The 25,992-nt window shown below is 42.2% G+C and overlaps 3 protein-coding genes and 1 pseudogene across 6 annotated transcripts in view; 3 read left to right on the top strand and 1 right to left on the bottom strand.

Annotated features, from left to right (window-relative positions):
* Positions 1-25,992, top strand: part of LOC125723043 (cytohesin-2-like) — a 333,559-nt pseudogene that overhangs the window by 15,046 nt on the left and 292,521 nt on the right.
* The window catches only part of LOC125723074 (uncharacterized), a 205,579-nt gene that overhangs the window by 5,429 nt on the left and 174,158 nt on the right, over positions 1-25,992 (top strand). The gene's annotated exons all lie outside the window — the stretch shown is intronic.
* Positions 1-25,992, top strand: part of LOC125723083 (cytohesin-2-like) — a 341,447-nt gene that overhangs the window by 167,795 nt on the left and 147,660 nt on the right. The window lies entirely within an intron of this gene.
* LOC125723064 (uncharacterized) lies at positions 22,361-25,557 on the bottom strand. Of its 4 annotated transcripts, none has more exons than XR_007386718.1 (3): positions 25,413-25,557; positions 22,974-24,134; positions 22,361-22,385 (listed from the first exon to the last, which is right to left on the bottom strand). XR_007386718.1 is itself a non-coding variant. In XM_048999503.1 (2 exons), the coding sequence occupies exons 1-2, from the start codon at positions 25,522-25,524 to the stop codon at positions 23,389-23,391; spliced, it is 858 nt and encodes a 285-aa protein (XP_048855460.1). In that variant the 5' UTR covers positions 25,525-25,557; the 3' UTR covers positions 22,955-23,388. The 4 variants fall into 4 exon arrangements, 1 of the variants encoding a protein (XP_048855460.1); XR_007386717.1 differs by lacking the exon at positions 22,361-22,385 and adding an exon at positions 22,710-22,734; XR_007386716.1 differs by lacking the exon at positions 22,361-22,385 and adding an exon at positions 22,832-22,856.

Below are 25,992 nucleotides of genomic sequence, written 5' to 3'. Positions count from 1 at the left end.
TCCTGCTTTTCTGTGGTTGCCCAAAAACTCACGATTGTCACACTTCCTCTTCATGATGACAAGCTACTCACTGTGAATAAATGCTGACTGTAATAAAACTATTTGCATTTAAATCATACATTAATAACGCAAAATACCTTAAGTAAGCAAGTATAGCTTTCTACAGTAATGGAATATAAAATTAATTAAACCTATTACTGTCTACAAAATAACACATTCAGCACTATATCAGACTTTACATCAGCTTTCTGACCATTATAAATATACCTGAGTGAGCACCGTTGTTAGTTTCTAGGAGAATGTGCAGTTAATAACATTTCCAGGTAATTTAACCAGCGTAACTGCACATGAGGCAATTATTATAATTATAATCGTAGTAGGGGTAGGGGGCGCTATAGAGCGAAAGGGTGACTACGCCACTCTGTAACTGTCGCTAAGACGGTTGTTTTATAATCACCTTTTGCTGGTCTGATTTAATATAGAATGTATACTGTGAAATGTATGCCAGTGCCCTCTGCTGACTATTTAATTGATCCGTGTTAACCCTTGAATACACGGTCATGTGACGGAATAGGGTAGGAGTAAATGCATGCTGGGAGATTCATGGAGTCAACTTGTGGTTTGTCGGCTTGTCACGGCAGGATCTGTAATAACTCCTAAGCATTTGGTCAGAAGGTGCACACGGTAATTTATATTTATTGTATTTACTTGTTGTCTTGTATTGAAAAGTGGAATTGCGGTGATGTATGAGCCGCTGTTTAGCGGTAATATCATGGATCTTTTAGAATGTCTTGTAAGATTAAATGTAATGCAGGAATTTAATAATATGTTTATTTTATAGTTTTTCACGGTGTCTAGAAGAATAAAGACGGAATAAACTTCAACATCTGTCAGGCGTATGTTTTCTGTACCAGATGAAGAACTTTGGGAGCTGTTATATCTTCTATAGTAAAGGTAACCTTACAGTAAATGACGTCTGCTGTCATCTGACGCTATATAGAAAATGTAATTAAATAAGATTAAATTTACCTTCTGCGAGGGGCACCCTAATATAATGATATATATAATAATTATAATATAATATAATTATATAATTATAATAAATATAATATAATTATAATATAATAATACACTGCTGTCTGTCTGCCATAAAATAAATAAAAGGGGGAATTGGAATTGCATATGACTATGGAGATTTTTACTAATTCACATAAGGGACAGCATAAAGGGTTGTTTAATTCAGTATCAGAGGAATTCATATATTTGTGTGATTATGATAATCACACTATTATACCTTGATAGTACATCTCTTGAATTGAACTAATTACAGTGTCATGTATAACACTGCACTTTTTAATACATTGTCTGGCAGAACAGACTGCAAAACTGTAGTCTCAATGGAAAGCTGGATGAAATTCCTAGGGTGGCGTAGTCAGCTGTCCACTGAGTCTACAGTTTTGTAGTTCGGTCTGTCACAGTCTGGCGCAGTTGGCAGGATCATCGTCCTGAGAGCAGAGACGCGTGTTCAGTGTGAATGACTCTTCAGTTGTTTTTCTATTTTTAATTACTTTTTTATTCCTATCCATGTCTTTTTTTCCTTTTGTATGCTCATTATTTAGCCAGTACAGCTGTTTTTATTGTAGTCGAAAACAACAGTGAGTGCCAGTCACTGGCAAATCCCTTGGTTCCCGGTTCCACTCCATCTGTCCTCTGGTGGTCCCCTTGAGCCGTGGACCCCTTTCCAGTGTTCTGCAGCCAGATCCTCCTGAGCCGCACGGAAGCGGAAGTTGGCAAAGTGAGATGCGGCAGTAGGCCTATGCATGCAATTGACTGGAGTATGGAGAGAAAGGCCTTTCGTTTTGTTTAATAAAAGTTGTCCTTGTATTTTCTCATATGCGAGAACATCACAACCGCCACTACACTTGTTGATGTGTAAGTGTGCCCTATTCAAACAATAAAGAGAAACTACATGCAGCACTGAAAAACTATTCCACGGCCAAAAAAAATGTAAACATTCTTTCTATATCAGAAGCTAGTCTCTGACTGAAATTTCTATAAATCTTTATATAAACTGATAGCAATTAACCTAAGAGTGCATGCTTGGATTTTAGTATCTGCATGTACTGTGGAACTAAAAAGAATCATAATCAACATATATAATTATGTAAATGAAAAACAAATACGTTGCATTTTCCTTAATAGTTTTGCACGTTGCCATAATTTATATTTAATTTAAAGTATGAAGCACCCAAGCAAAGTTTATGTTGAAATAATACTCAAGATTCTTACTGTAAGTCTTAGCTCTGGCACAGTGGTGGATCTAGAAAATTTTACATGGGGTGGCAAGAGATTTTAACAGAGTGGCATGGAGGTTCAGTGAGAAACCGACTATCATTCAGAATCGTGGAGCTCAGGAGCATACTTACACTGAAAAAGTGACAATTTATCTAAGCATTTGGACTCTCATGGTTAAAACAATGCTGATTGTACTTTTCATTATCACTGACCAGTTGTTTTTCTTTGTTGTGCTGTGCAGCAGAACGTTTCACAAACATATCCAAATTAAGAGCCTTTGCACGCTGATTCTCAATGCTCAGCAGAGTTTCCAGGTCCGCGGTGTTCATGCCCAATTGTGCTATTTTGAAAACATAGTTTCGGGTAAATATTAGGAGGTCATGGGTTGCGGATTTTTGGGCTGATTTCATAATGTTATACAGCAGCAGACTGCAAGGGGAAAAAGAAACTAATTATTATCAGTGCAAGTGGCTCCTAATCCTGAGTAATGCTGGATCTCTAGCCACCTAAAGTAAGAGACAGATGCACACGGAAAGCAGGGCTGCCGACTACCTTGCATCTGGCATGACTTTCACGCTCTCAGACACTCACGCAAGGAATCTTCCACTATATTATTCCACTATAAGCCTAAATGTAGCTACATCAGAAGCGTTGGTGTAGTTTGCAAACCCTACATACCATTTAGAACAGGGGTCACCAACATGGTGCCCACTGGCACCAGGATGCCCCCAAGGACCACATGAGTTGTCCACGGACCTGTTCTAAAAATACCACAACTCACCAGTGGGCAGCGACTAAAATTTCATTTTATCTTGTTGCTATTCTTCTTTAATCACATTTGTATTTATATAGATTTGAAAATGACAATATCCAAAAAAGCATTTAAAACGTGTTTATTGTACATGAAGTTTAGATAAGTTTAGGTAAAGTCTGTTCTGGTAGCCTTTGTATGGCTCAGTACCCGTGAAGTAGCTCTCAGTTTCGAAAAGGTTGCTGACCCTTGATATATAGTATACCCCAATCATGGGTGATATATCCTAATCAGTAAAATAACAGTCAGCTAAATTCCGCATAGTGATCTCATTAACTGCGTGTTGTTGCTGAAATACATCACACAGACGTCGGGGGAATGTCGAATAATCAGAATATGTAAGATTTATACATTTGGTTAAGTTGAACGCATTTGCTGTTGAATGCAATTCCTATCACATTAACAATTACTGGTTGAAAAATGAATTGCTGTTAGTGTCTTAAATCATACTGCTGTAAAAGTAAAATTTACAACAGAAATCAATATGCTTAGAATATGGGTTAAGATGGAAAATAATTTTTCCATCCCAATCCTAATCATGTTAATGCAAATTTACAGCAGTGTGGATTCTCAGAAAAAAAGGTACTCTGACATAAAGATCAGCAATACAGTGTAAATAACATTTAATTTCACATTTATACAAAAAAGGACAGGGCATTTCGATGATAAAATCTGTAGTGAACAATAAGTCGCATCAAAACAAAACCCGGTATTCGGTCATGCTATACCTTAAGGTTAAACATTACTTTGTGAGACCACATTATAAAGGCAAAGAATGTCTGCAACAACAATTCTGGGCCCAAATGTTGGAGTGGGCGATCATAGTCAAATAGTCAGTTGTTTTGTGCAAAGTTCCTTGTTCTGAAATAAATACTTTCTGCAATAGCACATCCAAGCATATTCACACAGTCTTTATCGTTCAGTGTCTAGAAGAACTGATCTTTCTTCTCGTAGGTGCAGGTAGAGGTCAATTGTCTTATAAGCATCCAGAGGAACATCAAGACCATTCTCTGCCATGACAGAGGTGCACAACGTGAAGACATCATCATCACAAGCAATGTCACGTCGGTGAATGCAGTCATTTTCACAGTGGTTGACTTCTTCCTCTGGAATCTGGCACAAATAGTCCTGTGTGTTCTATAATTCTGGCACCAAGTACATGACATCGGGACGTCTGTGGGGGGACATGGTGGTTTCCTGAAGGCCAAATAAGGTGACAACTATGATGCTGATGTGGCCCGGGGTGAAAATGAGTCTGACACCCCTGTTTTAAGAGAGCCGTTTTTTTTCTTGCTGCCAGCATTTCATAAAAAGGGTCAGCGCTCACAGCAGCAGTGATGCTCTGTATCCACTTGTCCTTCTCCTCAGGGGTTGGTGCCGAGATGCGGTACACCACATGATTTCCTTCTACCAGGCGGCCGTCCGCCTCCGTTTTGCAGGCTTTCATCAGCTGTCTGCTGTTGTTAGGGATGTACAGTTCAAAGCAGTTAGGCTTCCTGAGATCCTTCACCTCACTGATGCTCAGATTCTCCAGTGGAATGATCACCCTGGGTTTCTTATCCGTAGTATGTTTAAAGTAGTAAAGGCAGTTATCCATCAGGATGAACCACCGCCTTTTCCATGTTTTCACCCGTCCTCCTCCCAGTTTGAAGAGCCAACCCTCTCTGTCAGGGTTGAAGAAGGCATTGTTCCCATTGTCTTCAGGAATCTTGAATGGCTCATTCTTTATGCTCTTATACAGATTTCGGAGGAGTTCATCTGGCAGGTTGCCTCCATCATTGATTCCTCGATTCGTGGAGATGAACCTGTCCACACTGGGCTTGTCTCTCACATTTGGATTATGAAGGCTAGTGTTTAGCATGATTATGGAAAATGAAAGTACACAGCAGGTGTCAATGTTCTGGAAGACTCCAGGATTACATTGACAGTACCTCTGTGCAAAGGCCTCCATCATCCTGTCAATCTTTTGTGCTTCTCCTGGCAGACGGAAACTCCAGAGGAACTGCTTGAGAGCCTGTACCAGGTTGAACCCTGCGAATTCATGAGGCCCAAGAAATGTTTGGAGAACTTGGATATTGAAGTCGTCTCTCTCACCCAGGTAATCCCCAATGGCTGTTTTGTTCAGCCCCTCTCCCTTGTATAGGAGCTGGGCGATGTCCTCAGACGTGTGCCGGAGAAGATTGTTTTGTACCATGAACAGGATACCCTTCTTAGGGTCCATGTTGAATTTCTTTCTTCCCATGGCGACATGCCTATTCTTTTCTAAGATTTGGCTGTGTTTGGTGCTGGATTCAAGGCCCTCCACTTCCATGAGGGCCTCTCTCAGCGCCTCCCGCAGCCTCTGGATCTCCAGCAGAAGGGCTCCTTTCCTCAGCCGGATGTCCTCAAGTTCAGAGTGCTTCTCTGGACTCAGGTCCATGGAGACTGCAGCAGACAGGAAAAGGAGATCGTCAGCGGGTGTGGAGCTCAGCAGGTTGGCCATCTCTGCCAGTTTGGTTGTTGGTTCAACTCCCATGGCAGAGTAATCGTAACATTGTTAAGCCCTTGAGCAAGTCCCTTAGACCCAAGTGCTCTGACCCCAAACTCTCATCACTTCGGACAAAAGCATATGCTGAATATATGTAATCCCAAAGGGCAGTTACAGAAGACCCCAGGACCGGAGTAACGTGGGAAGCAATTACTGATGCCTGGAAGCTTTGGGGCATGCAAATAAACTGCATCCAAAGGCAAATGGCTAATAAAGAATGCTCTGAATGCCAGGCATTCGTCCAGCAGTGAGATCGTAGAGATAATGAATAAAGATAAAAAGTGTGAATAAAGATAAAACATTTTGATTGTATTTGCGAAGCGATGCTGGATGTGCTGAGCTCGCCGGGAAGGTCATGTGGTCCGCATTCCCTCCCCATGCACACGTGATCAGCTCAATCACACCGAAATTGTCGGTTTGCTGCCCTTCAGGGAAACAATCTAAAGGGTGTTACGGGAAAAGTAATCGATGCAAGAGCCAATGATGTTCTCCTGGTGCCTACCCTTGTTTATGTTATCGTTACTGACACAAACAATGATGAACGATAATAAGCATTTATAAGCCATGATGACCGCACCATTAACGTGGAGTTGCACTAACGTCTGTTTTTATAGCTAACCAGCAAGTCAACCTCTCACCCTGGTAATGCAACAGCGCCGGTTAAACAATACGTTTACACAGAGTGCTTGTGATCAGTGGCCTATACTACGAATCAGGGTTACTGGCTTATCGAGGTAACTTGACGGATTTAAGGTACCACAGTTTAAATGAACTTCATATTTGTTCATCGGGATGTCTGAATCGGTGCTAATCAGTACTACGATGCCAGTTATGCAATGTAGTTTTGATAAAACTTTTCTGTCATTTAACATAAGAGGAAAAAAATAATTATACTGTAGTCAAATTGGCTGATATAAAATCGTTTAAAACTGTGACAAATTTTGCCTTTTTTTACAGTGTATACTTCCAGTCACAAGGTAGCAGATACAGATTTCTGAAATAGCAAAGATAAAGGTCAATGATTAATATCCCTCATCTCTTTTAAAACGATAGGTAAGATGCTGTTTTGATATGCTGTCTAGGGTTGGAGTGTAACAGTATTCACAGGAAAGGGGAATGGGATAAAGGGACAAACAGGGTGAGGGAAAGAAGGGAACACCAGTGGACAAAGGGATATTTTTTGTATTTTCATTTTTTTTCATGTATAATACTGACACTGAACAAATAACCCGGTGCAAAAGACTTTGGGAGTGACCACAGCCAAAATAACAAACAAAATCCCCAACTATCAAGTGCGACCCACAGCTAATCTCACCTAAGTGCAAAAGAAAAGGAAACCAAAAGACAAACACTCCACCTCACTCCTGACCAAATAAACAGAGTCCAACACACATTTGCAAAACAGCAGTCACTCCCTATGCAGCAATACAATCACACATACATAACTTACACACAAGTCAAAGCAACAAGGAGGCTAGTGAAGACGTAAACCAAAGGAAACCAAGCAGGGAGACAGCAAGCCAAACTGAGGTCGCGGGGGGGACCGGAGCCTGTCCTTGGAACAACAGGCGTAGGCAGGAACCAACCCTGGGCAGGAGTCAACACTCTGCAGGGCGCAAACACTCACAACTCAGATTTGCCAATTAACCTACCCTGCACACTTTTGGACTGTGGGAGGAAACCGGAGCCCCTGCTGGAAGTCTTTCCCCATTCACCAGATTATATTGCCAGAAGACTGAAAATTAGATATCAAATACTAGAGTGACATAAAAACAAAAAACAAGTTTGCTTGTAATGAGACGCAAAACAGAAGATTATCTCTTTTTATATTTTGAGAAAACATTTTAACATTTATCCAACCGGTCAAATGGTTTAATACTTCATACAGCAGCATTTCTAAACTCATTCCTCAGCCCACCAGACAGCTCCACGTTTTTGCTCTGTCCCAGATCCCTGCATGCATGAACCAAACAGTCACCTTTTACTGCTGTGCTGAGAGCTTGGACAGAGCAAAACTGTGGATCTTTGCAGTGGGGTCCAAGGACTGGGTTGAGAAACCCTGGCATAGAGGAGACTGCAGTGAGAGCCAAGAAAAAAAGAGATTAGAGAGGAAGGTAAAATGCTTCTATTAGCATGGCAAATAAGCTGCAAGTACAGACCCTGTGCTTCCATTACAAACAAAAAGCCTCTATGACCCTCCTAAACACACAAGTCAGATTAACTTAACCAGGGGAAATAAGCATAAAACTTGGCAAAGACTAGACTATGAAAAGGGAAGGTGAACATCATACTTACATAAACTTCTGCTAAAGCAAATGGACAAACCCCTTTTAACTGAATCAAGTTACTTAAGAAAATTAATAATTAAAAAATGAATAATACAAAAATAAATCAATAAAAAATAAGAAAAACACAATCATGCTTTGAACTAATACTGCAGTCAGTCCTAAATGTTCCCATGACATTCTTTTCGTCACGACGCACACTCGGTACATACTGGTTGAAAACCATTTATAATCCTTCATGTACCAGTCTATGATGGAGCACCCCAACCTGGGCCGCCCATCCAACATGGCAGATTTCTGCCCCCTGGCCCCGGAGACTAGCAGACTAACCTCAGGAAACAGGGAACCAGGGGGACATGGGCCGCTGACTGGATGGGCGACCAGAATGAGGTGAAGCAGAAGGTAGACTCCACAGCAGAGGACCGAGGAATGTAGAGCAAAACCAGGGAACCTGAAGTGGCAAGAACACAAACCAGGACAGACATATAAAACCCAAGCAAAGGCATCAGTGGCACAGCCCACCAGCTTGTGAAAGATGGCTACCTGGCATCATGAATCCCTTAATCAAAAACCTTTGTGATGGCAACTTTGCCACCCAGGACTGATCCCTTCTAAAGACCTCAAGTTTCAATGCAAGGTTTCCGAAATGTTTTGAAACATTAGTCCATGTGACTGCTGTGGTATTGTTCCAGGCAGGGAAAACAACTTAGGAGAAAATTTCCGTGCATGTTGGGTGTTTGTGGTACTGTTGGGCTGAGGGGGTAATTGAGTGACTATTAACCTTTGAAATCCAATTATATTATTTAAACAGGTTAGTAGTTAGACAGTGTGATTTAGATGAGGATAAGGATGTTTTATTGTCATTACAAAACGTGTTCTACCTGAAGGGAACAAAATGAGGAACTCAGATCCGGTGTATTAGCAATAATAAAATAAAAATAAAATCGAAAGAACAATACAATGAATAATATGGTAAAAAATTTAAGTAAAATAGAATAAAGACATTAAGATAGATTCCATTAGGAGAATTTAACCATGGATGTAAAGTGAGCAGGTGTGAGTGTAGCAGAGATTACTGAGGTCTGTGTGTAATAAAGTATATGTGACACTGGCTGAGGAAGCAGCAACGTGTGTGTGTGCAAAGTCACAGTAATAACCTGCAGCACTGAGGGATCTATTGCAGCGAAGCCCTGACATGTAACACTGGTGATGAATAGCAGTGTTAGATATAGGTATAGTGAGGTACTTATAATTATAGTAGGTGTAGGATCAAGGCCTGGATTAGATTTACATACAGGGCAAATCTAGGTTACACATACACACACAGGTTACATATAAATTTAAATTTAGGGGCAGTGTGTAGCTCGGTGGGCTTTAAGGAAACACAGACTACACATGGAACAGCAATGACTGAGCTGGGGAACGCAGTGAGGGCAGGCATATTTATACACAGCACACTAATCAGCAACAAAACAGGGGTACAGGGTTAGGATGGAGAACTATAATGGGATACTGGAGAATTAGGAGGGTTACAAAGGGCCAGCAGCGCCCTCTGCTGGCATGAGTGGGAGGAGACATGAAAAAATAAGAGATTACAGATCATGACAGGAGCACCAAGCACAGCAACAGTGGGGTCATGCTCAATTATCACACCACATATATGAGAAAACATTATGAAAAACTGTTCCCAAAAATTGTTCAAACATCAGCATGACCGAAACATACGACTGGTTGTATCTAGGCTACACTGGCACTGACAGCAGAGTGTAACAAATTACCAGCTACGACACATATCTGATGATTCAGAAGAAAGACAAGTTGAAGAAACAAAGTGGTTAATTGACTATTGTATAATAATCAAATCACTTCATAATCATGTAATACATAATATGTCACGATGGGAAGAGGGACAATCCAAGGGCAGCCTTGTGGGTTTTATTGCTGAACCAAAAGACATGAATAGAACCCAAGAGGAGGAGGAGAGCACAAATAGGAGGGAGGGAGGAAGGAATAAGCAGGAGGAGTCGGGGAGAACCTACTAACACGGGGAGCAGAGAGGGGTCCTCCTCCTTTTTGGGTAAAACTAATTGCTTGTGACATGGTAAGAGGCAACTTCTTTCTTGAGAGAATTTCTTTAAAGGGCAAGACAACCAAAGCTGTAAATCTAACAGGAAAAAATAGCCTTTGTAGAATTCTATGTGAAGACCATCTGGGCCAGGCGCCCTGCCGCTCTGCATTGTTTTCTTTGCATGTACAACTTTGTACTCCATAATTTTAATATTTTATCACGAAGCCTGAAGAGCAATATGAACTATATCATGCTTTAAGTAAATTGTCTCATCCTTTATTAGATTTAAACACAAACACAATCCACAGCAAACTGTACTTACAGCCTTCATCCTGCTCTTCAGTCTCTGACGTGCTGCATCTAAATGGGGACTCATCAAAAAGCCAAGTGGAGCTGTCATGAATGAAGGGCTTGTTGAAGCTTCCCCTGCCTGACAGCAGGTTAGTCTCTCATTTGACTAAAGTATATTTAACTTCTACAGAACTTTGCAGGCTCATCTAGGATGGAGAATGTCTGCTGCTGAGCGCATTTTGACCTTGAGGAGCAACTGGCTCTCATCCAATGCAACAGTGAGTTAGAGGAGCAAGTTAATACGCCTTTTAGGGAGAAGGTGTGTACGCCACTAGCCGGGAGGGGGGAGAATGAAGAGCAGAGAGGTCGAGAGAGCTGGGTGACCGTAGGTCGTAGACGCAGGAAAGGGCGTACACACGTTGCAGAGGCGGCATCACCTGAGGTGACTGTGTCGAACAGGTTTCAGGTTCTTCCAGCTTTAGAGCCGGAACGGACTGGGGAGGCAGGTGGGCCCTTGGGCACTGAGGAGCCCCCTCCCCCCAGGAAGAGGGAGGTTGTGGTAGTGGGGGATTCCATTATTAGGGGAGTAGACAGTTATGTGTGCACGCGTGATAGAGGGTCCCGTACGGTGTCTTGCCTGCCTGGTGCCCAGGTAGGAGACCTTCCAGATCGTGTGGATAAGCTTTTGGCCCCAGCTGGGGTGGATCCAGTTGTCGTGGTGCATGTTGGCACCAACGACATAGGCAAGGGTAGAAGGGCTGTTCTGCAGGATAAATTTATAGAAGTTGCCAATAAGCTTAGAAGCAGAACGTCCACGGTGGTATTCTCCGAAATACTCCCCGTGCCACGTGCAAGTCAGGCTAAGTTAGCTGAGATAAGGAAATTAAATGCGTGGCTAAAAGGATGGTGTAGGAAAGAGGGGTTTAGGTTTATGGGGCATTGGAGGACCTTCTGGAACAGGTGGGACCTGTTCAAGCCGGATGGGTTGCACCTGAACCAGAGGGGAACCAGTGTATTGGGGAGGCGTATGTGCAGAGTAGTTGAGGAATGTTTAAACTAGGGACTGGGGGGGCAGGGAGGTTAGTTAACTATGTCAGTGGGGGGAAACGGAAAGCCCCAAATAATCATATTGTAAGTGGGCACCGTAATAGGCCTACCCTTTGTTGTCTGTATTTAAACGCCAGAAGTATTAGGAATAAAATTCATGATTTAGAGGCTTTTATCTCATCGGACTCTTATGATATTATAGGAATAACTGAAACGTGGTTGAGTGAAAAGGATGGACAAGAATATAATATGGATGGTTACACGTTGTTCCGTAAGGATCGTATAGGAAAAAAGGGAGGTGGTGTTGCAGTATATGTAAAGGAAAACTTGCAGGCAAGGGAACTTACTGATATAAATAAAACTACGGAAGCAATATGGGTAAAATTAGATGCTAAAAACTCAAATAGCCTAATTGTCGGTGTTTGTTACAGAACACCTAATATAGCTGCTGAGGAAAGCAGATTGTTATACAGTGATATTAGGACTATGAGCAATAAAAATGATGTGGTAGTTATGGGTGATTTTAATCTACCAGGAATGCAGTGGGACATTGTCACTGGCTCTTCAGAAAATTAACTGGAGATGGTGGAATTAGTACAGGATTGTTTTTTTACTCAGTTTGTTAACACCCCTACCAGGGGAGATGCCATTCTTGATCTTGTTCTCTCTAATAACCAGGACAGGATTGGTAAATTAGACGTTTTAGAACCACTTGACAGTAGCGATCATAACATGGTCAAATTTGAGGTTAAGTTTAGTGTTCGAAGAGCTAAGTCCAAATCAAAAATATATAATGTTAGGAAGGCTGACTTTAAGTGTATGAGACTAAAACTAGAAACTGTGAACTGGATGGAGTTAAATAACAAAACTGTTGAAGAGGCCTGGGAATTTTTTAAAAGCACATTATTGCAAGTGCAAGAGGACTTCATACCTGTTTCCAGCAAGAATAAATCTAGGAAATTGAAACCTAGGTGGTTTACTAGGGAAATAAAGTATAAAGTAAGGAGGAAAAGGGCTTTGTTCCAGCAATGGAAAATAACTGATGATGACAGAATTAAGCAGGAATATCTAAGTCTACAGGCTGAGTTAAAAAATGATATTAGACGAGCTAAAAGAAATGTCGAAAGGATGGTTGCATTGGAAGCTAAGGATGACGTTAAAAGTTTCTTCCAGTATTTTAACTCTAAAAGAGCTCTAAAAGCTGAAATTACTAATCTGCAGGATAGTAAGGGTCTTATAATAGTAAACAACATTGATATAGTAAATGAGTTCAATGATAGTTTTGCACAGGTATTCACTGTTGAGGACCTTAGTAATTTACCAGTTATTACCTATCCAGCATTGTCTATAGCTAATATATATATAAATGAAGCAGATGTTTTGCAAAGCCTAGCTAAGCTCAAAATAAATAAATCACAGGGCCCTGATGGCATCTTACCTATAGTGTTAAAAGAGATGAGGGATATTATTTGCTGACCCTTAACTTTACTGTTTCGAAAATCCTTATCTGAAGGTGTGGTACCTTCTGATTGGAAGCACGCCTTCATAACGCCTATTTTCAAAAAAGGGGATAGAAGTAATTTGTCTAACTATAGGCCAATCAGTCTAACTTGTATAACTGGTAAAGTTATGGAGGCTATAATCAAAGAGAAAATGGTAGATTACCTGGACTCCAATAACATTTTGCGGGACAGCCAGCATGGATTTAGGAGAGGTAGATCCTGTTTAACAAATCTGTTGGAGTTTTTTGAGGAAGCTACTCAGGAAGTTGATGATAAGAAGGCCTATGATGTCATCTACTTAGATTTCCAAAAGGCTTTTGATGTTGTCCCCCACAAAAGGCTCCTACTTAAACTCAAAGCGACAGGTATTTTAGGTACCGTAGCGACCTGGATTGATAACTGGTTAACAGATAGGAAACAGCGAGTAGTTATAAGAGGCACAATGTCACAGTGGGCTTGCGTTCATAGTGGGGTACCGCAGGGTTCGATTTTAGGACCACTATTGTTCCTAATTTACATAAATGATATGGATACCAATATATACAGTAAACTGGTGAAATTTGCAGATGACACCAAGGTGGGTGGTGTAGCAGATACTGAATTAGTGGCTCAGCAGCTACAGCGGGATCTTGATTTAATTAGTGACTGGGCCGATACCTGGCAGATGAAATTTAACGTCGATAAATGTAAGATACTCCATCTAGGGAGCAGAAATATAAAGTACAGGTATTTCATGGGTGTCACTGAAATAAATCATGAGAAAGACCTTGGTGTGTATCTTGATGCTTCCATGTCCCATTCTCGCCAGTGTGGGGAAGCAATAAAAAAGGCCAATAGGATGTTGGGGTATATCTCCAGGTGTGTGGAGTTTAAGTCAAGGGAGGTAATGCTAAGATTATACAATTCCTTGGTGAGACCTCACCTAGAATATTGTGTGCAGGTTTGGTCACCATATTGTGGCCTTTGAAAAGGTGCAGCGTAGGGCCACAAAAATGATTCCTGGTCTTAGAGGAATGTCATACGAGGAACGGTTACTTGAGCTAAATCTGTTCAGTCTCAAGCAAAGGAGACTGAGGGGGGACATGATCCAGGTATATAAGATTCTAACAGGTTTGGATGCTGTTCAACCAAATAGTTACTTCAGCATTAGTTTAAATACACGAACTCGTGGCCATAGGTGGAAATTAGCGGGAGAACATTTCAAGCTGGATTTAAGGAAGCACTTCTTTACACAGCGTGTAGTCAGAGTATGGAATAGCCTTCCTGATAATGTAGTGCAAGCTGAATCCTTGGGTTCCTTTAAATCAGAGCTAGATAAGATTTTAACGACTCTGAGCTATTAGTTTAGTTCTCCCCAAGCGAGCTTGATGGGCCGAATGGCCTCCTCTCGTTTGTATAGTTCTTATGTTCTTATTAGAAGAAATTCTCAGAGGGAGATACGAGTCCTAGGTGCCTGCTGGGTACATATTGAAGACAGAGTTAGGACCGACTCCAATAATTCTGCACTGTCTCCCAGATTAGGGGAAAAATTGTATTTTACTGAATATTTCATTTATGGAATTTTACCTTAGACTTGGCCAGCAGCCATGTGGATAGATTTCAGAACTACAGACGGTCTGTGGGTTGGGGGGGACAGGCAGGTTGGCCGGTGGGGGCACGCGGAATGCTCCTGGGGGGTGTGGTGGGTGTGCTTATATGATTTACAGGAGCCGAGGCTAACAAAGGCACTAAACTGCACAAACAGCCTCATGTACGAAGTTTTACATGAAAAGGGGCCATGGGCTTGTTGGCACTATGTTTCTTAGCAGACTGACTAATACAGCCAACTGGACCCGTCTACCTCTTCAAAAACATCCATGCAGAGTTTCCTGCCTGTTTCTGACAGCTTTCACTGTTATTCTTTTGCTCCAGTCCTTTGCACTTTTCCAGGTTTTAGTATCTTGACCTTTACAATCTGGAGGATTGCTACCCTCCAACTAGCTGTTTTGGGTCAAAATGGCCCCATCTGTGTTAATTTGCATCATTAATTACAGCATAAATCAATACATTCCAGATTAATTTTTAAGGTCATTTCAACAAAAGCCTGTAATATCATTTTCGACCACCATGTGACACCACAAGCCGTTGGAAAACCACTAAGCTGTCAATAAGAGATTTGGCAGAACTGAAAATATGATGTTAAATGTATCACAGTGCAATAGTTTTAAAAATAAATCAATGACTTTGCATGACTATTTTATGTGTTTTGTCAAATAAAAAACCTGAAGTATTTGAACTTGAACTGATACTGAGCAAAATATTACCTCTTACTTATATGAAGGTTCGCATTATCTATGATACTGGTGCCAAACCTGAGGATGATCTGAGGTGCTGCTCTGTAAGAGACATGGAGCGATACACCTGAAGAAGCAGCAGATCTCGTATTGCAGGAATTGGAAAGCAGCAGTACAGAAAGGGACAGTACTGAAGTAGGTGTGAGACCTCTGTTGAGGTTTCGGAAGTGGAATTTGCAGAGGAAGAGACTGATATTACCAAAGATGTGCAGATGTGCTGGTAGTAAAAAGCACTGGACGGACATGGTCCAGGCAGGATTACAGCACAGTACACAATGAAAACCTCTCTGCGGCCAACCAGGCTCTGCATTCGGCAAGCCAAAGATATCCTGTCCAACTTTTTATTCCAAGATCAATGGAAAAATCAACATTAGCAACCTGGAGGTAAGAAGGAAATTCGTCAAGGACTAGAAAGAAATAACAGCAAGGGAGTTTATGGCATATATGGGGCTTTTAATATTGGCTGAGGTTTTCAAATCCAATTAAGAATCAATCAAAAGTTTATGAAGTGCGAAAATGAGACCGGTGATTTTTCTAGCAACGATGCCCAAACAAAGCTTTTGTGACGTGTTGCTGGTTATCTGCTCTGACGATCGTCAGTCCAGAGCACTCAGGAAATCCAGCGACAAGATGGCGGCGATCTGCAAAGTATGAGAGCTCTGGGCAAACATCATTCCGCTGATGCATATCACCATTGTCACACCTGGTTCTGTTCATGGGTAACTAATATCTTCTTTATTACTGCTTCACATCGATCTACATTGTCACAACAGTTTATAGTTTTTAATTACCAAAAAAATCATATTTTTACGAACATGTTGCCAATACGTATGTAGTGAGTATCAATTTCATGTTCGTGTTCAATGAATCATAATGGATCATTTATTTTAGTTACTATATTTACTCACGATTTGTACCTGAGTAGTGACTGTGTTATTAAGTCAGTAATGAATAATATTGTAAAGTGCTATGAAAAATGTATAACGTTTATATCTGATTTCTGTATTTGGCATCGGATAAGTATTCTCTCCATCTGCTGTTGCAGTCTGCTGCCCATTTTGACAGCATATGCTCCGAAAACCGGACAGATATGGAATTAAATTTTGGGCAGCCTGCGACTCCAAATTGAATTACTCCAGGAGAATCGAAGTGTATATCGGGAAATCTTCGGGGGGGGGGGGGGGGACCCTCCTAGGCCCCTTTCCAGGTGAGGCTGAACTCTGCCGAATCACAGGACCAGAGGGTCTGGGAGGGCCAGCAGGGCAGGAGGACATGAGGGGTTGGCGGGCGATGAGAGAACCGCAGAACAGTAGAGCAGCAAGGAGACAACAGGAGAGGAACATGAAGATGACAAGGGACATACAGGGCAAGAACAGAGACTGGCAAACCCTCTCTGGGAGACAGACATTCTGCCTGCCGCTTTCTTGGGCTCCTGTTGATACTGGTGACCACCCCAGAAACTGGGACCAGAGTAACCGGAGTCTGGGATGAAGGAGGGACCCACGTATCAGGACCCAGGGCACTCTAGCAGGACATCCTCTGGATCCATCTTCTCTGGGCTGGTGGCAGCCTGCAGGCATGTGCCGGTGGGACGTCAGGATAGAAAGTGGGCACCAGCAGGCCGTCAGGAGATGAGGTGGGCACCGGCTGGACGTCTGGGGACATTGAGGTGGGTGCTGGCCAGGCATCAGGGGACAGAGAGGTGGACGCTGGCCTGACATTATGGAGCAGTGTGGCAGGTGTTGGCTGGTTACCAGGGAACCGTGTCAGATTCTATGAGAAGCCTAGAGGCAACCAAGGCCTCACCTGTGTTGGACACTGTGGGTGCGGCCTGAGCGGCCCTCTGGGCCGGGAGCCTTAAGTGCGGATGTAACGACTGCAACGGCCGGCTCTCCTGGGCCAGATGCTGTAGATGCAGTGTCTTTCAATCACGAGTGCGCTTCCCTAACCATTACGTCACCACTGCTCACTACTATGTGTACTACTAAAAGAGGCAGTAGGGTCTTGTCCAGCCAGCTGACAAAATGTTTCCACATTTAATCGGAACGAAGGACAGTAGGAAACATCTGTATTGTGTGCAGACTTCCAATAAAACCATGTTGAAGCAAAGTCCGACCTCTACTGTGGTCCAGCACTCTGACAACCATAGAACTAGGAGTGAAGCCTGTTCTTCTGTGCTGGAGAGCTTTGGGGAGCATGTTTTGGTGAACAGGGGGATCACAGTAAATCCCAGAGAAGCATCATGTTGTCAGACTTCAAGTGACAATGAGGACGCAGGTCGCCCTATGGCAAACGACATGGAGACGGCAGGCTCCTTTTCTCCAGAGCACCCCACCTCTGCGGGGTTCAGCACACTCACTCCATTCCAGAGGGCCCTGAGGATCTCCACTATAGCTGTCACACCCTCCACTTGGGAGTCCGGGGAGAGGGCGGCTATGCCCTCCGTCAGAGATGGGCCATTCTCTCTGGGGAAAGATGTACTACGGCCTGAACCAGCGACATTAGGTATGCTTGACACAAGCAGCAGTGATCGGCTGTAGGGACCTGGGGAATCTACTGGAGCTTGTCGAGTTCCGTCAGTCTGTTGGGTGCCAGGATGAACGACTCTGGGAGCAGGTGTTGTCAGACAATAAACTGGGATTTACTGGGATCAAGATGGGAGGCAAGGGAACAAGCAACATGGAGGGCACCACATCAATGGCGAACACAGGGCCAGGAAGCACTTATACAGGAATAACAAGGGAACAGACTGAAAGTAGCTGGGAGTGTTTAACATGAGGGATGGAACGAGACGCGAGACCAACGAGCAGCAGGCATGGCTTATTAGAGCCACGTCAGGGAGGTGGCAGGACATGACGTTTGGGGCTATGGTTAGGGTTAGGATTAGGCTTAGGTTTAGAGTAAAGTGTTTGTGGCAGAGAGCGGTCAGTAGTACAAGGACACGACTACACCACCTGGGGAATTTCACCACAGGAAAAATTACTCTAAATTAAGAGCACACAAGTTCATTTACCGAATGGAGCTAGAGATGTGTTTGTACTATTAACAGGTTTTTGAAAATATAAAACAAAGAAACAAGACAAGCGCTTTAGCATCAACAACCTTAAAAAATAAACCAGCAACCAGCCTTTGGCCACTGGCTGACTAAACTCAAGCAGGAGACAGGTGTCCGGGGAAGTTGATCAAAAGGGGGAATAGAGTCCCTTAAACTAACACACACACACACACACATACACACACACACACAAACACGCACACACACGCACACACACACCTGTGCTCCACCACACTGATCCCCACACAAATATACTGCACAAGGTGAAAGTGTGAACACCACCACCCCAGACCAATCAAATCTTAGTCAGCCAGATCAATCGAGGCAGCCACTGCTCACAGTCTCCCAGAAAATACCCCAATCTAACCAAGAATCTGAGTGTTGAAAACTATGAAGAGTGCAAACAATGAGTAGCAGAATACAGGCTGTCCCTCTGTATCAGTCCCATACAGAAAGAAAGGGCGGCCCAAAGTCTGTTAAGTCGCAAAACTAGGGAATGAAACAGCTCCAAATGCAGGAAAAGGTGCGACGATCCTTAGCGCGTTCCAAGGCTCCCAGCACATCGATGTCCCACCGAGGATCAGGAGCTTCCAGCAGCAGTTGTTGGGCGACATCGGACCGACCGAGGACAAGACAAGACTGACGGAAAAGAAAAACTAACGTAGGAAACACAGCAGCCACAGTGCAGGTTCAAACTATTATTGTCTGACAAATCTGCTGGAAGAGGCATAAACTGAAGCTGACGAGCAACTGAAACTGTAATCCTGGCAACAACCGTAACAACAATTAAAACACATCAAGTAAAGCAACTGACAAGTAGCTATAGGCCTAGTCACCAGAATAACTTGCAACCACTGGAGCTGCAACACAGACACCAGAGAAGCACTGCAATATAAAATATTACCATTAGCCATTTAAATCAAGCAGAGGATTAACGCTAATTAAAACAGCAAAACCTCCCACCAAGACACAGAATAAGTGTGAACCTCAGCCAGCATGCCAGCGTACCACGGCAGACCAGTGCGGTGTGGAAGGGGAGTTACCGGACCGGGAAACGCCAATGACGCCTCCACACACTAGGGGTCCCCACACACACTTACCGGAAATAATCAACAAGTCCTACCCGCAAAATTCCACACTACTACAGTTGGATGGCCCTGGGATTTTTCTCCAGAACCCCAAGGCTCAATGGAAGTACCGCGAGATTCTTAAACCCTTACCTGAGGGAGGAGGCTTCCAGCGTAAGGAGAGGTTCACCAGAATCCCCGGGCTGGATGGACATCGTTCATCCTTTACCTGGGGAATGAGGCTACCAACTCGTGGTGACTTACCCAAGCCCTGGTGCTGGATCATCATTAAATGCTTACATGGGGAAAGAGAGACCTTACCCTTGGCCTCCAAGCCTGGAAGTACCCTGAGCTCTAGACCCAAGCTTAACCCTAACCCATAAGCATAGGTTCGCAGCATGAACGGTTCTCACCTGATACCAGAAAATCATACATGTTCTTAATCTGAAAATCAGTTCATCATTTTTCCAGAAGGTGGCAGCACATCAACACTGCAAGCTTGGCACATCCCTTTGGATACAATGAGCTATCCTTATATTTTGAAATTTTTTAAAACTTATTTAAATCAGTAAAACAAATTACTTCCAAAAAGGATAGAATCATGTCTACCCAATACCCCTTGGCACCATGTTAGTGTGAATGGAGTTTTCACTCCAGCCCTGAGGGATTCAGAGCAGACACAAAAGATTGTGAAGCCATGTGTGATTTACAGTGAAAGGTGACTGAACACAACGCACAGCCTGTTATGACTCCACTGTTCACCATGGTTCAGCACCATCTATATTTCTATTATTTTTCAAGGTATTTTACTTGTGGTTTTACACTTAACATGGTATCGACAGGCTTGCTCCAAAGAGATCTCATTGTATTTACACAGTGACAGTAACGCTGCCTTATCTTGCGAGAGGAAGTAGCATATGGATGCGCTGCTAACGTTAGCATTAGCAAACCTAGCTGCCTAGCAGTGTTGGTAGTAACTCGTCAGTGTAATTCCACTACTTTTGTTTGCACCATGTATTTCAACATCGACGCGATGTTAATGTGATCACTATGCAACCTTTAGCCCACTGTTATTTTCCTTGATTATGTAATTATACAGGGCAGGTCAGGCAGAGGGAGCAGACGCTGATGCAGCACATTGATGACCAACCACACGTCCAAACTGCTGGCGATCCTGGCCGGCGACCCCCCAGGCAGACACACGGTCGAATCCCACCCTTATTATAATTACTTTTACATGCAGTAATTGGTAATTAGTAATTTTCAGTAGCTTGCACAAGGCTGCTGACTAGCAACGTTATTCGTTGGCTGAATCCGAAATAGCTGTAGTGCTACGATGCTGGATTGTTACAGGGACAGTGATAAATGCAGACCCCTTTATTCTGATTGCGTTAAAAATCAAATGTTTTTACTCAGATTTCATCCATTTGGTGGTGTGCTCTCTATATGCCATGTGTTGGCAAAATAGAGCAGCGCACTGAATTGTAATGCCTGTATCTTGAAACGTAGCGTGTTGTCAGACTCTCCGACACACAGCTCTATGGTCCATACAGAGGAGATGAGGAACATGCAGTCTGCTAAGTCACGTGGTTACCTTTCGTTAGGTGGCTACGTTTACATGCCTTAACGCAATTAAGATGTTTTCATGTAAACAGATTAATCAGGGAGCTCATTTATAAAGGCTTCGTGTGACTGAAAAAGACGAGAAGCATTCATACATATATTTATAGGAAGATTTTGGGATTTACAAAGAAAAACGTTTTGTGAAAAAGACACAAATCTTGTGAACGAGGTTGAGAGATGCTGTTTCGACAGAATCCTGTAGAGGGCACTGTGTATGCTAAATCGAAGGCTCCAGGAATATATTCGGCATTTATAATCATAAACAATAATAATTGAAATATTTGTGGGCAAATGGCAATTGGCTCTGAGATTAAAGTTTTTTAAAATGAATTTGTTTAAATTTTTGGGCCGGCATGGTGGTGCAGTGGTTAGCACTGTTGCCTCACACCTCTGGGACCCAGGTTCGAGTCTCCGCCTGGGTTACATGTGTGTGGAGTTTGCATGTTCTCCCCATGTCGTCGTGGGGTTTCCTCCGGGTACGCCGGTTTCCCCCCACAGTCCAAAAACATGCTGAGGCTAATTGGAGTTGCTAAAAAATTGCCTGTAGGTGTGAATGGTGTGTGAGTGTGCCCTGCGATGGGCTGGCCCCCCTGTCCTGGGTTGTTCCCTGCCTTGTGCCCATTGCTTCCGGGATAGGCTCCGGACCCCCCGCGACCCAGTAGGATTAGCGGTTTGGAAAATGGATGGATAGATGTATGATAGAATGATTAAGCTGTAGCACATTTCAAATAATATTTCATTTGTAACACATTTGTTCTCCAAACTTCTACATTTTTAACCTTTGGCCACAAGATCATCTTCTTCCTGCCAGTATCTTTTCTTTTCCTTTGATCCTCGGTTGTTGGAATCTGCTCTGCTGCTTGGAAGTTCCCTGGGGAGTTAGTGTTGGGGGGTTCTGGTGGAATGTGACCATCGGCAGCCATGGGCTGGATAGCGCTGTGGTGCTCAGCCTGGCTCTGTGCCCTTCTAGGGGCTCTGTGTCCTTTGTTAGCACAAACATTTTGCACACCTGACATTACCATGCATACAGTATTTCTCGTATTTTACAAAATACAAAAACACTGATCTGTAGAAAAAAACATTTTATTTCATGAACTAAGTCAAATATGAATCATAAAACACAATTAAAATACTTTTTTTGAATACATGCCTCAGAAATTGCACATCCCTGATTGTGCGTTACCTTCATGCTGCCTTGAAATTTTTGATTTCTTCACTGTAGCCCTATGTTATACAATCTTATCTTAACCTTATCTTAATTAATCCTATTTTTATTTCTTAAAATATTCCCTCCACCACCCCCCTCTGAGGAGGACTGCTTTATTTACAATTAATCTAATCCTATGTTATACAATCTTATCTTAACCTTCTGAATTAATCCTATTTTTATTTCTTAAATATTCCCTCCACCACCCCCCCTCTGAGGAGGACTGCTTTATTTACAATTAATCTAATCCTATGTTATACAATCTTATCTTTACCTTATGTTAACTGATCCTATTTTTATTTCTTAAATATTCCCTCCACCACCCCCCCTCTAAGGAGGACTGCTTTATTTACAATTAATCTAATCCTATGTTATACAATCTTATCTTAACCTTCTGAATTAATCCTATTTTTATTTCTTAAATATTCCCTCCACCACCCCCCCTCTGAGGAGGACTGCTTTATTTACAATTAATCTAATCCTATGTTATACAATCTTATCTTAACCTTATCTTAATTAATCCTATTTTTATTTCTTAAATATTCCCTCCACCACCCCCCCTCTAAGGAGGACTGCTTTATTTACAATTAATCTAATCCTATGTTATACAATCTTATCTTTACCTTATGTTAACTGATCCTATTTTTATTTCTTAAATATCCCCTCCACCACCCCCCCCCCCCTCTGAGGAGGACTGCTTTATTTACAATTAATCTAATCCTATGTTATACAATCTTATCTTTACCTTATGTTAACTGATCCTATTTTTATTTCTTAAATATCCCCTCCACCACCCCCCCTCTAAGGAGGACTGCTTTATTTATAATTAATCTAATCCTATGTTATACAATCTTATCTTAACCTTATGTTAACTAACCCTATTTTTATTTTTTAAATATTCCCTCCACCACCCCCCCTCTAAGGAGGACTGCTTTATTTATAATTAATCTAATCCTATGTTATACAATCTTAAGCTTACCGTAACCTATCCTATCTTAATTTTATTCTATGTTATCTTATCCTATCTTTCTTATCTTATGCTATGCAATCCTATCTTATATAATCTTATCCTAAACTTATGGTAATTTATCATGTCTTTGTAAAATATAAAATGGCATACAAGTTAAGACTATCTTAACTTGTCCTATCTTATTATATACAATCTTAACCTTATCCTATCTTAATCTTATCCTATAGTACCTTATGCTATAGAACTACATGGTATTTTATCTTATCCTAAGTATGTATGACAACTCTTGTGTAATTATGTGCTGAATCTACAGGGAAATGTAGCTATGTGCATCTGACTGATAGCCCATCTCCACACCCATCTCCTGAGCCCTGGGCATGGTACTTAGCTGCTCCAGTGCATCAATAGGAAAGATGAACTCATCTTCATCAATCCTACGCCTCTTGGTTGAATGAGTACCCTCATTATCCTCATTCTTCCCCTGTTTCGCTAAGTTAATTTCATTTAAATGTCTGTTCCAAAACTCCTGACACCAGTACTCAGTAAAGCACTTGGCGTCATAGGTCATTTTAGAGTACTTGGTTACATAATAGTTATACAACCAATAGAATTTTTCCAGGTGAGATGAGGCGGCTACAGCCTGTGCTGGAGCCTGAAGCAGAGGGGTCAGATGAACCAGGCCTGGAGCTGAATATGGATGTGGAGCTGGGCTTACAGGTGTGACTAAGTGTGGGGATAAAACAGAGGAGCCCATAAAAAGAAATGGGGATGAAACAAAAGAGGAGGGGACTGAAGACGGAAATAAAAATGAAGAGGAGGAGAAGGTTGGTGAGCTGGGCTTAGGCTCTAACCCCTTCTGTTGGTCATACCTCCTTCTTCGCCCTGACCGGCCTCCCGCCGTTTTTTTACGGCGGCCTGTGCCCTGCTGACCCCTGCTGGTTGCCACCGGGATGGCAGCAGATCCAGGAAAGGCAGACGTGGTCAGGGAGCTGGCTGCCAGCGGCCTGGTGCGGCACTTCTTCCGACGGCCAGCATCACTGGAACTGGTTTGTCCTTTGGGATTATAAAGACAGGGGACAGCATATTTAATTTAAATGAAACATTATGTCACTGTACAACAACACTACATCACAACCATCACAGATATCACACTTGGCAGTCGGTATTGCACACTAAGAAAAATTCTGCCGTCTTTATTGGATACAGGAAACACATGCTTGGGAAACTTATGCGCTGGTCTTGACTTGGGCCGTCTGCGTTTCAGCAGGGGAACCTGACCTATAAAAACAAGCCAGTTTGTGCACAGATTCCCTGATACGCAGAACAACAGCGAAAAACAACACTGGAAAGGTTCATGTGCATCAAATATAGCAGCCCACTCAATCCAAATGCTGGCATCAACAACTGACTATTAAGTCAAATCCTTTACATATCTTACACTTTCCATAAGTTGCATTATTTATTCACTCTCAAGGTACCAAACTAAGATTTATGCTTTTTCTGATTACTACCGCGTTTCCCCGCAAATAAGCCCTAACATGATTTTTCAAGAAGCTCGTAATATAAGCCCTAGTTATTGTCCCATGGATTGTACGGTAACTAGAATGAGATGCGGTTATACTACGAGAAGGCTACATGGACAAGAGGCGCTCATTTAAGGACAGAGTTATTGCTAAAAATGAGAGATTGGGGACACTGGTTCTACAGGAAATTGAGTTGCGAGATATTCAGGACGGAATTTGGAACTTGGAGATTTACGATGATGTTCCAGAAGAACATGACATGACGACTATATTTGAATAAACATATGCAGTATACAGCAGAATTTTGTTCATGAATAAATTCACCGTCAAATTGTTTACATGGAAAGATACTGTTAGAAGATGACATGATGTCTGTGTTTGAATAAATGTGGATTTTTTTCATGAATACCGATAAATATACTGTAGCATGTTATACTTGGGAAAATACTACCTTAATATAAGCCGTAACGCGTCATTTGGAGCAAAAATTAATATAAGACCCTGTCTTATTTTCGGGGAAACACCGTATATTAGGACATATTCAGCTGTTACTTTACCACTTCATGATGATTTTCTCTGATGTTTAAACACAGCACAGCCACAGATTTTACTGATTTCATTATATAATGCAGTAGACATGCAAAAAGACTCCCGTATATTAAAGCTAAAGGTGAACTACTTTATTATTTAGACATGTACTTCTAAAACAAGATAATAGAACAGAAGCTTCAAGAAGACTAGTCAAGCATATTCTGACTTTAACTCTTTAAGTGCTGAGTTAGTCTGGGCATCATTTTGCCATCCTTACCTCGGCCAACTGGACCGGGGATGTATTCCGGGGCGATCCGCACACTGACTGCACCTTTCGGCAGCAGCCAGTCAATCCTCTGGAGATTCACGGTGGTTTTCACGATGGACATCTTTCGCGTCTTCTCTCTTGCTGATAAACTGCAAGTCTGAGCTGCTTTAAATGTTCAAATGAAAACTCCAAACGGAAAAGAATTGTTATGATTCGGTTGCTAAGCTACGGTGGCCGATTGGTGTCAGCGCGCCGCAAAGTCTTCAAACGCTTTAATCAAATGACAAAACATACGATCTACATTTACAAAAGCGCAGAAACGTAGAAGTACCACAAAATTTTAAGACAAGTTTAAAAACATATAAGCGCTGAAAATCCGCTCACAACACAGTTGTGAAGTTTCTGGGTGACAAAGAAACAAGACGGACCAATTATGGTTTAACTGTATATCGAATGTTTACGAAATGTCGATATCTTATCAAAACAGGATATAGAATGAAACACTACATTATATCAATCAATCATTCGGTCGCCATTAAAAATATAGAATAATATTCCTTCCTTGTTATAAGTAACACGAGAGCTGCGG

The sequence above is a fragment of the Brienomyrus brachyistius genome, unplaced genomic scaffold, assembly GCF_023856365.1.
Source record: "Brienomyrus brachyistius isolate T26 unplaced genomic scaffold, BBRACH_0.4 scaffold45, whole genome shotgun sequence".
NCBI lineage: Eukaryota > Metazoa > Chordata > Actinopteri > Osteoglossiformes > Mormyridae > Brienomyrus > Brienomyrus brachyistius.
The sequence above is the reverse complement of the archived record's forward strand: the minus strand, read 5'-3'. Positions and strand labels throughout refer to the sequence as shown.